At 41.9% G+C, this 12,783-nt stretch overlaps 1 protein-coding gene across 3 annotated transcripts in view; it reads right to left on the reverse strand.

Annotated features, from left to right (window-relative positions):
* Positions 1-12,480, reverse strand: part of trim37 (tripartite motif containing 37) — a 103,636-nt gene extending 91,156 nt beyond the window's left edge. For 2 of the 3 annotated variants that reach the window (XM_043718165.1, XM_043718163.1), the window contains exons 1-3: positions 11,130-12,480; positions 402-504; positions 184-287 (exon numbers count right to left, since the gene is read on the reverse strand). In XM_043718165.1, the coding sequence (XP_043574100.1) occupies positions 184-204 (21 nt within the window). In that variant the 5' untranslated portion in view covers positions 205-287; positions 402-504; positions 11,130-12,480. Of the gene's footprint in view, positions 1-183; positions 288-401; positions 505-9,901; positions 9,978-11,129 lie in introns of all 3 variants that reach the window. The other variant, XM_043718164.1, reaches the window with a different exon arrangement.
* Positions 12,481-12,783: the final 303 nt, after the last annotated feature.

A 12,783-nucleotide genomic window follows, 5' to 3' on the forward strand; every position in this document is an offset into this window, starting at 1 on the left:
AGGTAACAAAGGCAAGGATGAAGGATTCTTCAACAGGTAAGCCAAAAGGAGGTAGAGCTGGCTGATATTGCAGAGGGAAAAATAAAAGGCAGCCTGAGTGATCTCAGTTAAAAGCAGCAGCTTGGAAATCAGACTACCCGGTGACTTCAATCACATTTTGAAATTACACAATATTTTCCTTACTTCAACACTTTGCTCATCCATTTTCACGGCGTGCGGAGTTCGACAGACCTTGTAGGTATACCCAGGGACCAACGATTAAGAATGAATCTGCTATTGCTGCACAACTGAACAAGGACAAAGTCAGTTCTACAGAGATTTGAGAGGATAAACATAATTCTAAACAAAGCAATTCCACTGCTGTTAGTCAAAAGTGTCAGTTTTAATTATAGATAGCTTACATGCTTGCTCCTTGGCTAGAAAGGCTGTTCTCTTTATGGTAGACGAAACTACATCCTTCCTCAGCTGTAGGCTGAAACTATTTCTAGACAGCATAGAAAGAGGCTGAACCAAAGGAATAAAGAGAAACAAATTGTCTTAGACTTAAACCGCTGAGTTTATTTTTAAAAGAAATGTTTCTAAATTATGTAGTAATTCCTCTGTAGTTTTATCTCAAGATTGCATTTTAGAAAACCTCTAGCACTGGAGAGTCAAAATAGTCCACATTGTCTTTAGTATATATTGCCAGGGGTAGCTAGAGCAATGCATCCTCTTGCAAATTTGCAACCAATCACATTGCTAAAACAAAAGTCCACCAGTATGAAGTTCTGCATTTTAATTACTATACATACAATATATTCTTTGATTACACTTGAGCTATTTATTAAATACTGTACTGTGAATTTATAACCTCTTGACAACAGGAAGTATTTGTTTCAGATAACAATCCACAATACTAATGATTTAAAAAAGACTATAATTGACATTGCAATAATAAAAAGAAACATCATGAATTTCAATGAAGGTTACTTTTTAATGAAATGCAAAATGCTTACAATGAGATTATCCGTGAATCTTCAGAGTGGGGAAGAGAGGGTGTAAAATTATCTCATTGAGAAGGCATTACTGCATAGTTAAAAAAAGGTAAGAGAAATATCAGCTTTTTAAAAACAAAATGACCTTTACTCAAATTATGCATAGGTTTGGCATTTCCTCAGTTGTGCCAATCACTGAAGCATTACAAGGTGAGAAAGCTACAGTGACAAACGTAGAGCTGTCATCTTGTGAGATCCACATTACCTTGCACATATCACTTTAAAATTGCAGTAACTTGAACAGTAACTCTATTGTTGCCAGATGGAAAAAGAAAATGATACCAGCTCAAAAGGTGATTTACAGCAGGTGGATCTGGAGGTGAATAATGGACCTTCTGCATTCAGACACAATGTACAAACTTCTAGATAACGGAGATAAAAAAGTACCCAACATCACCCTCATCCGAATGGCTACTTTCTTATGCAGGTGCATCCAGCCCATCATGCAAACATCAAGTGTCCCCACATGCAGAGATTCTACCTCGCCCCAGTATTGCAAAGGATGGGTCTGGCCACATTGCCACAATACACTCAAAGAAGTCGGACCACACTATATTATCTAAGCGTCATGAAGAGGTCGATGCAGAAAAACATCTTTGACCAGATGTTATGGGTCATCACGCAACATAATGGAGGCCTATGGCAATACAAAGGAGTCGAACTGAAGTATCAGCACCTCTGCACCTTGAGTAATGTTCTGTCAAGGTGAACGTAGTGTGGAAGAGACTATTTTCTACCTCCTTGTAGAATGTGCCCTTGCAAACAAAGTCTAGAAAGACATGCAATAGTTTTTGTTAAGGTTCAACCCGAACAGCTCCGCGATACAGGATTCTGTTGTATATCCTGTTCTCCTGAATGCAGAGAGACAAACATCAACAGAGGGCATCAACTCAGTGAAAGACACTCTTTGGTCTGCACAAAACTTGCTGGCATTCCTGCACATGGAGTTATGCTTGATTGAATGTCAACTGCAAAACTCCAGTCCATGTGCCAAGGGATGCAAGAATGTTTGAGGTAGGCATTCTAGAAACACAATGTGAAAAGCTCATTTCCTAATGCCTCTCAGTTATAGTGTACCCCAGACTGGCAAATACCCCTCTTCGCACCCAACCAAGAACATACAGGGTAAATCAAGACTATCAAAAGGGTTTGACGAACCTCAGTGAGATGTTGTACGGAGAACTTTACATCAACTACAGCGACTATAGATTATCATTTGAAATGTTTTGCCATCAGGCTGCATACATGTACTTGCTGAACGTGAAGACTGTTACAATCAAACATGTTGAATTTGTTTGCAAATTCTGTAATATTTAAATTGAAATCTGACGTTCTCCAGCAAAATATCCTCTCAACTTCTAATAGAACAAAAATCATGCACTTCACATTTAGTGAGGATCTTGATCAGATGGGCCAATGGGCAGAGAAGTGGCAGATGGAGTTTAATTCAGATAAATGCGAGGTGTGGCATTTTGGGAAAGCAAATCTTAGCAGGACTTATACACTTAATGGTAAGGTCCTAGGGAGTGTTGCTGAACAAAGAGACCTTGGAGTGCAGGTTCATAGCTCCTTGAAAGTGGAGTCGCAGGTAGATAGGATAGTGAAGGAGGAGTTTGGCATGCTTTCCCTTATTGGTCAGAGTATTGAGTACAGGAGTTGGGAGGTCATGTTGCGGCTGTACAGGACATTGGTTAGGCCACTGTTGGAATATTGCAAATTCTGGTTTCCTTCCTATCGGAAAGATGTTGTGAAACTTGAAAGGGTTCAGAAAAGATTTGAGGCTAAAACTTGGTAAACCTTGCCATGGTTGAAGGATCTGAGCTACAGGGACAGGCTGAACAGGCTGGGGTTGATTTCCCTGGACCGTCGGAGACTGAGGGGTGACCTTATTGAGGTTTACAAAATTATGAGGGGCATGGATAGGATAAATAGACAAAGTATTTTCCCTGGGTTCGGGGAGTCCAGAACTAGAGGGCATAGGTTTAGGGTGGGAGGGGAAAGATATAAAAGAGACCTAAGAGGCAACCTTTTCACGCAGAGGGTGGTATGTGTATGGAATGAGCTGCTAGAGGATGTGGTGGAGGCTGGTACAATTGCAACATTTAAGAGGCATTTGGATAGGTATATGAATAGGAAGGGTTTGGAGAGATATGGGCTGGGTGCTAGCAGGTGCAACTAGATTGGGTTGGGATATCTGGTCGGCATGGACGGGTTGGACCGAAGGGTCTGTTTCCATGCTGTACATCTCTATGACTCTAATAATACTCTCTTACCAAGTTATCCTGCATTCCAGGAATAAATATTTCTTGCACTTTGATCCAACATTTCACACATGAATCTATCCCAGACAAAGTGATCCGTAATGCTTGGGCAGAAGAATTGGCTCAGATTCCCTTACACTAGAAGCTACTGATCTTGCTATGCAAACACACCTAATAGAGTTCAGGTGCTACCCATATGGAGTGGGCAAGATTAGGTATCCAGTCAACTCAGGTCATTTTTGGCCACTTCATAGGGCACTATGAAAAGCATACACCTTTCAGTTCTACCTTGGTGTACAAAACAGGGCAACTACTGCAGGAAGATGTTGAACAAAAGGAAGATTTAAAAGGATACTGTACAGCAATTAACTTATACTACAGCATTAAATTCTGGGTGCTAGTCATCTGCACAAGACATCAAATATTGCTACAACTGATTGAAAAGCAAATGTAAATTCTTATATTACATTCAGTACCTTTAGCTGAAACCAGAAATGAAATGTATCCTCAAGATTTTTTTTTGTTTGTTTTTATTTAAGAAACTAAACGAAACTGCAAAGTTCACAAATATTTGTAAATGAATAGTTTAATTTGGGTTTTTGGCCATAAGCAACACACTTTAGAAAAGATGATACTGAGATGGACTAAAATAGTATGAGGAAACCAAAACTTCAGCTACAGAGAGATTAGAGGGGCTGGGATTCTTCTCAGCAGAAATGTTTAGGAAGGTTTGAAGTGTTCAGAAGGAATCATTATAGATAAATTAAACTAGCCATTAAAGGGCAAGTCAATAATCAAAGAATATAGATTTAAGATAACCGGCAAAAGGATACAGGGATTTTAAAAAAAAACCCAGCAAATTTATTTTTATTAATTCATTGGATCTGGCTGCCTGTTACTCATTCCTAATTTTCCTCGATAAGCTGATGCTGGGATGGTATCCTCAACCACTGCAGTTGTTGTGGTTGTTGTTACTTATTTCAAAACGAACCGTTCAGTAATGTTCTGACAACTCCACAGCACAGATGGGATCTCAATACAGACCTCCTGGCTCAGAGGTAGGAACACTACTTGATTCTTTGTTGTGGTGTATACACCCACACAGTAATTAGACGTTTGTAGAATTGGTTAGGTACAACCTGACCAATAATTAGACTTGGTTAGGTACAACCAAGTGGCTTGTTAAGTCCACCTTACTTGTGCAGTGGTTCAATCGAGTAAGGAAAGCAGGTTTTCTTCCCTATAAGGGCAAAATTGAATCCGATGGGCTTTTAGGATAGGGGTTCTGATGGAGAATCGTACTGAGCACAATGTTAATGGTTTCTCTCTCCACAAATTCTGCCAGGCACACTGAATTTTCAAGCACTTTTCGGCCTGTATTGAAAATCTCTAGTATTCGTAGAATGTTGCTTTTGTCTTCGGGTTTTAGGATATTGGGGGTACATGTTCACGAACACAGAAAACAAGCACACGAATGCAGCAAGTATTCAGGAAGGATAATGGAATGTTGGCTCTTATTTTAAGGGGTTGGAGTATAAGAGTGGGGAAGTCTTACTGAAACTATATGAAGTGATAATGAGACCACATTGAGGAGTAGTGCGAGCAGTTCTGATCCCCTTATTTAGGGGAGAGTCTAGGACAAGATGGCATAGTCTCAGAATAAAGGGGTTTCAATTTAGAACTGAGATGAGGAGGAATTTCTTCTCAGAGGGTTGAGTGTCTTTGGAACTCCTTGCTACAGAGAGCTGTGGTGCAAAGTCCTTGTGGACATTTAAGGCTGAGATAGATAGATTCATGATCTGTAAGGGAACTCAAGGATTACAGGGAAAAGGTAGAAAAGTGTAAATGAGGAATGTAGAATTAGCCAAGATCCTAATGAATGACAGAGCAGGCTCAAAGTGTCAAATAGCCAATTTCTGTTTTCTCTTATAGTCGAATGGTGGCATAATTTCAAAGTTTGTACACACAACAACCTGAAAATGTCATAAACAAAAAGGAGGATACAAACTATCACAGGATATAGATTGCTTGGTGAAATTTCAAATAAACAGCAGATGCAATTTAAATAAAGCATAGTGTGAATGTTTGGGTTTTGCAAGTGAATGAAGGGAAGAAATACAAACAAACCAAATTATATATTTTAAAAAAGGTTCAAGAACAGAGATACACAGATCTTTGAAGATACGGACAAGTGACAAAGGCTGTTAAAATGCGTACAGGACATAGATCTTGACAAATAGAAATCTCCAACAGATGATAGGGTAAGAGTTACTGCTCTCGACATCAAGATAACATTTGACAGGTGTCAGTGGGAAGCAAGGGAAAAACTCTCCAATGCTTGGAGTTATACCTAGCACAATGGAAGATTGTTGCAGTCAGTCAATCATCTCAGCCCTAGATTATCACCACACAACTATTTCAGGGTAGGATCCGAGGTACAACGACTTTCAGCTTTTTCAATGACTTTCCTCGATCGCAAGGTCAGAGGTGAGAATAAGACCATATGATATAGGAGCAGAAATTAGGCTATTCAGCCCATTGAGTCTGCTCTGCCAGTCAATCATGGCTGACAGGATCTTCAATCCCATTTTCCCGCTTACTCCCCGTAACTTTTGATCACCCTGGAGATCAAGAACTTATCTATCTCTGTTTTAAATATGACCACTCCTCCACAGCCTTCTGTGGCAATGAATTTCACAGATTCACCACTCTCTAGCTCAAGACGATTCTCCTTTTCTCTGTTCTAAAAGGTTTTTCCTTCATTCTAAGGCTGTTCCCTCGGGTCCTCGTCTCTCCTGCCAATGGAAACATCTTCCTAACTGGATGTAGGTTTGCTCGCTGAGCTAGAGGGTTCGTTTTCAGATGTTTCATCACCATTCTAGGTAACATAGTCAGTGACCCTCTGGATGAAGCACTGGTGACATAGCCCCCTTTCTATTTATGTGTTTAGGTTACCTTGGGTTTGCAATGTCATTTCCTGTTCTTTTTCTCAGGGGGGTGGTAAATGGGATCCAAGTCAATGTGTTTGTTGATAGAGTTCCAGTTGGAATACCACGCTTCTAGGAATTCTCATACGTATCTCTGTTTGGCTTGTCCTAGGATGGATGTATTCTCCCAGTCAAAGTGGTGTCCTTCCTCATCTGTATGTAAGTATACTAGTGAGAGTGGGTCATGTCTTTTTGTGGCTAGTTGATGTTCATACATCCTGGTGGCTAGTTTTCTGCTTGTTTGTCCAATGTAGTGTTTGTTACACTTCTTGCAAGGTATTTTGTAAATGATATTAGTTTTGCTTGTTGTCTGTAGAGGGTCTTGCAAGTTCATTAGCTGCTGTTTTGGTGGGTTTGTGGGTTACCATGATGCCAAGGGATCTGAGTAGTCTGGCAGTCATTTCAGAGATGTTCTTGATGTAGGGGAGAGTGGCTAGGGATTCTGGACATGTTTTGTCAGCTTTGTGGGGTTTGTTGTTGAGAAATCTTCCCAACGTCCACTCTGTTCAGACCATTCAGTATTCTGTAAGTTTCAATCAGATCCCTCCTTATCCTTCTAAACTCCATCCAGTATAGTCCCAGAGTCCTCAAACATTTATCATATGTTAAGCCTTTCCTGCCTGGGATCATTCTTGTGAACCTCCTCTGGACCTGCTCCAGGGCCAACATATCTTTCCTGAAGTATGGGACCCAGAAAAGCGGCATGGTGGCTCAGTGGTTAGCACTGTTGCCTCACAGCACCAGGGACCCAGGTTCAATTTGAGTCTTGGGCAACTGTCTGTGTGGAATTTGCACATTCTCCTTGTGTTAGTATGGGTTTCCTCTGGGTGCTCCGGTTTCCTCCTACAATCCAAAGACGTGCAGGCCAGGTGAATTGGCTATACTAAATTGCCCACAGTGTTAGGTGCATTAGTCATAGTAAATATAGGATAGGGAAATGGGTCTGGGTGGGTTACTCTTCGGAGGGTCAGTATGGACTTGTTGGGCTGAAGGGCCTGTTTGCATGCTGTAGGGAATCAAGAAAAAAATTGCTCACAGTACTCTGGTCTGACCAGAGCCTTAAAGCCACAGAAATACATCCCTGCTTTATATTCTAGTCCTCTTGAGATGAATGACAACTTTGTATTTGCCTTCCTAACTACCAACTCAACCTGCAATTTACCTTAAGAGAAACCAAAGGACTCCCAGGTCCCTTTGCACTTTAGATTTCCGAATTTTCGCCCCATTTAGAAAATAGTCCATGCCTCTATTCTTCCTACTAAAGTGCACAACCTCACACCTTTCCCTGTTATATTTCATCTGCCACTTCTTTGCCCACTTTCTTAACCAGTTTAAAGCTCTCTGCAACCTCCACTCAATACTACCTGCCCCTCCACCTACCTTTGCATCATCTGCAAACTTAGCTAGAATGCCCTCAGTTCCTTCATCAAGATCATTAATGTACAAAGTGAAAAGTTGTGACCCAAACACTGAACCTGTGGAACACTACTAGTCGCCGGATTCCATCCTGAGAAGGATCCTTTTATCCCCACTCTCTACCTTCTGCCAGACAGCCAATACTCTATCCATGGTAGTATCTTGCTTCTCACACCATGGGCCCTTATCTGACTCAGCAGCCTCCTGTGTGGCACCTTATCAAAGGTCCCCGGAAGTCCAGATAGATGACGTTCATTGGCTCTCCTTGGTCTAACGTGCTCATTACCTTGTTAAAGAATTCTAACAGATTTGTCAGGTATGACTTCCCCTTGATGAAACCCCCATGCTGACTTTACCCTATGATGCAATTCCAAGTATTCAGAAATGTCATCCTTCACAATGGACTCCAAAACCTTACCAATGACTGAGGTCAGGCTAATCAGTCTATAATTTCCTATCTTTTGCCTTGCTCCCATCTTAAACAGAGGGTTTACATTAGCGATTTTACTGTTCTCCAAGACCCTTCCTTGACTCCAGTAATATCTGAAAGATCACTACTAAAGTCACCACTATCTCTTCAGCTATTTCCTTCAGAACTCGAGGGTAAAACCCATCTAGTCCAGGCAATTTATCCACTTTCAGCCTTTTCAGTTTGTTTTTTGGCACAATGGCTGCCATTGTTATCTCTGCCCCCGACTCTTGAATATTTGGGATATTACTCATGTCTTTCACCATAAAGACTGATGCAAGTACTGATTCAGTTCCTCAGCCTTTCCTTGTTCCCTATTAGTACTTCTCCAGCATCATTTGCCAGCAGCCCAGTGCCCACTTGTGCCTCTCTTTTACCCTTTATATATCTAAAGAAACTCTTGCAATTTTTCCTAATATTATCAGCTAGCTTACCCTCATACATAATCCTCTCTTCCTTAGTTCTTTCTTCATTGTTCTCCGTTGGTCTTTGTAGACTTCCCAATTCTCTGGCTTCCCATTGCCCTTGCCCATATTATATGTTTTCTCTTTTGCTTTTATGCTGTCCCTGACTTCCCTGGTCAACCATGGTTGGCTCATCCTCCTTTTTTGTACGCTTCTTTTTCCTCAATAAATTTGCTGTGTCTTGAATTACTCCCAAACTCCCAATTGCGGTTCCACTGTCTTTCCTGCTAAGCACCTCTCAGTCAAATCCGGTCAGCTTCTCCCTCATGCCTCCGTAGTTACTTTTATTCAACTGTACTAACGTTACATCTGATTCCACCTTTTCCCTCTCAAATTACACAATAAGTTCTATCATATTATAGCCACTGTCTCGAAAGGGTTCCTTCACCTTAAGCTCCCCTTTCAAGTCTGCCTCACTGCACAACACTAAATCCAGCATTGCCTGTTCTGGGTCCACCACAAACTGTTCCAAAAAGATGTTCACTGATAACTGCACAATGGTCAGCACTATTTATTATTCAAATACTGAAGCAGTCTAGTGTCCGCCACAAAAAGATGTGAAAACATCCAGCTTTGGGGTGCTAAGTGCCAAACAATGACAACCACCATATGTGCCAACAAAAGAGGACCTAACCATCACTCCTTGACAGTCAATGGCCTTAAAATCTCCAAGTCCACCAGTATCAACATCTGAGGGGAGGGACTACCATAGACCAGAAACTGCACAGGAAAGAAGTTAGAAGTTTAGACAGTAACTAATCTAACTCATCAAAGCACACCAGTCAAGAGTCTGATGGAATCTCCTCCACTTGCCTGGATAGGTACAATTTCAACAATACAAGAAGCTTGACACCATCGTGGACAAAGCAACTCAGTTGCCTGGAAGCTCCAACATTTACTCCCTTAATCACAGTAGCACAGCGGCAACAGTGTGTAACAAAGATCCAAAGCATTAGTCCACCAGGGCTCCTCTGACAGCACCTTCCAAACTCACGACCTCTTCCACCTAAACAAAAAAGGACAAAAGCAATATATGCATGGGAACACTACTACTTCAAGTCAGCCTTATCCTGAACTGCAACTATATTGTTCATTTTTAAAACGTTTCAGAGTCCATATCCTGGAACTCCTTTTCTATGGATGTCTCTCCATCCCAAGAACTACAGTGTTTCAAGAAGGCAAATCACCACCATCTCTCCAGGATAATTAAGGATGGGCAATAAATGCTGCCTTAGGCATCAAGACAATAAATGATGAAAAATATACTAACGTTTATAAGTCACAAGTTAAGCTTCAGCCAAAATATCAGATTCTGAACTGCACACCCAGAAGTAGGATGCCAAGGTCTTAGAGAAAATAAAGAGATTTATTAGAATAGTAGCAACAATAAGACTTCAATTACATAGAATCCAGAAAATCTGCTATCAACATTAGAACAGAGGTTAAGGAGAGATTTGATGGAAGCTTTCAAAGCTAGGAATTGAGGGTGGCACGGTGCTCAGTGTTAGCATTGCTGCCTCACAGCACCAGGGTCCTGGGTTCGATTCCCACCTGTCTGTGTGGAGTTTGCACATTCTATCGATGTCTGTGTGGGTTTCCTCCGGGTGCTCCGGTTTCCTCCCACAATCCAAAGATGTGCAGGCCAGGTGAATTGGCCATGCTAAATTGCCCATAGTGTTAGGTGTATTGGTCAGGGGTAAATGTAGGGGAATAGGTCTGGGTGGGTTGCTCTTCAGAGGGTCAGTGTGGACTTGTTGGGCCGAAGGGCCTGTTTCCACACTGTAGGGAATCTAATCTAATCTATGAAGGGTGCATAGGTTAAGTTATTTTATTTTACATTGGGATTAATGCTCAGCACAACGTCGTGGGCCAAAGGGTCTGTTCTGTGCTGTACTTTTCTACATTCTATGTTCTTTCATTTTATTTGCATTACCAGACTATAAAGTTTAAGATAACTGGTCAATGAAAATGAAAAGGGAGGAAAGGAACAGTTACACGGTACATTAAACCAATCTGAAATGCAACATTGGAATTGATGGTATCAGGAAATTCAATTATAGCTTTCAAAAGGAAATGATTTATATACTCAAAAACGAGAATTACAGGCCTGTTGTAAAAGAGCTGATAGAGGCGCCTTTACAGACCTGGCAGAAAAATACTGTACAATTCCGTGCTTATTCATGTGCCTGCAGACAATCCATTTCCTCGGCACATCACACCATACTGGGTGCACTGGGGATTTATCACTAATTCCCGAATTAATGCTAGCCTGGATGCAGAGAATAGGGGCTGGGTAGGCACTAAGCACAACACAATGCTCTTTCTTCTGTTTTAGCAACACAATCCTTCCTATGTGGGAGAGACTGCCCCCGTGCACAAGCAAGGAAAACCGATTATTGACTTTGAAACTGATTTACACTGGAAGAAAAGGCTGGAATTCCACATTCCTCGGCCACACCACCATTGTATAAAACAATTAAACATGCAGTTCAACTCACAGGTAGTCGTCCAATCCAGGGTAATAATGATGCTGCTGTCCCTCGCTCAGCGTCACTGAGGATTTTATTGCTCCTGTAAAGTGTAACGTTATCCCTGGGGTTTGTGTGTGAGTGTAGGAGGATGTGCGTAGGCCTCAGCCTGCGGCCTAAAGCGGTTGCAGAAACCACTGACCGGCGTCGGTGCATCTGACGGTAGATCCGGTCCCCCCCCCCCCAACCACCTTTCAACGTTTTATGGGTTTTTTTTCTCTATTTCTGTCACACTACTTTTCTCCCCTCACTCTGAACTGGATTACTCATTCACCGATCGCTGTTTTACTTCTTTTTTGCGCTTCTCGTAATGTATTTTTTTATATACCTCCCCAACCCCGCGCCTCTTCAAAAAGCGCAGGCGACCGTTTGGTCACCCGGGGAGACGAGGCAGCCAATCAGGAGGCGGATGGCTCGCCACCGCCCCCAAAGATCTGGCCCCGCCTGCTCGCTGTCACACCACGTGGGGGCAGCTTGAACATGGCCCAACCAACCACCATTGCTTGCTCTTTCGAGTTGGCCAATCATAACGTGGATGGCTCAGGCTGTTTAGCAACTACCCTCTATTGGGCACCTCCTACTCAGAGGAGTTATCGCGACAATTTAAAGCCTGTTTCCATAGCTACTATAATTGATGTGTTTACGGGGAGAATGCGGGTAAGTGGAGTTGAAATGCCCATCAGCCATGATTGAATGGCGGAGTGGACTCGATGGGCCGAATGGCCTTACTTCCGCTCCTATGTCTTATGGTCTTCGACTCCGGGCAGAAAGGATACAATGCTTAGCAACGAAGTTCATGCAGCCCAGTTGGTGAAAGTTACAACGAGACTTTGAGGAACCAAACTTTGCAAAGACTTAGTTTACAAAGAGAGTGATGTACTTTTCCCCCATCTTGATCAAAGCCCAGGAACAGGCCCTTCAAGCCTGAGCCAATCCAAATGTACTGTCTAAAGGAGAGTTGTACTTGGCTCAAACTGTTAAGTTTTGTCTTTTCCCCGCCACAGATGCTGCTGAGTTTTTCTGTTTTTTTTTGTTTGATTGTAAATCAATTTTATTAACTTTGTAATAAAAGCAAGATACAGCAATGCTGGAAATCCAAAATAGTTTTAATTTACTCTATTAATAAGCTTCAGAATATGGGTTCTGATGTAGTCATTATCAGGCTTGAAATATTAACTCCTTTTTTATTAACTCCTTGGGACGGCACAGGTTAGCATTGCCGCCTTACAGCGCCACGGACTAGGTTCGATTCCTACCTCCATCGATTGTCTGTGTGGAGTTTGCAAGTTCTCCCTGGGTCTGCGTGGGTTTCCTCCCATAATTCAAAAAGATGTGCGGGTTAGGTGAATTGGCTATGCTAAATTGCCCACAATGTTAGGTGCATTAGTCAAGGGTAAATATTGGGTAGGGGAATGGGTCTGGGTGGGTTACTCTTCAAATTGTCGGTTTGAACTGGTTGGGCTGAAGGGCCTGTTTCCACCCTAGAGGGAATCTAATCTTCACAGATATTGCCAGACCTACTGAATTTCTCCACGTTTGATTTTACTTCAGATTTTCACATTTCAGTTTTAGTTTTAGTTCAGGGTTTTTGTTTATGCTTTAAATTCTTTAGATTCTTCCTAGT

This window comes from Chiloscyllium plagiosum, chromosome 28 (assembly GCF_004010195.1).
Source record: "Chiloscyllium plagiosum isolate BGI_BamShark_2017 chromosome 28, ASM401019v2, whole genome shotgun sequence".
Classification (NCBI taxonomy): Eukaryota; Metazoa; Chordata; class Chondrichthyes; order Orectolobiformes; family Hemiscylliidae; genus Chiloscyllium; species Chiloscyllium plagiosum.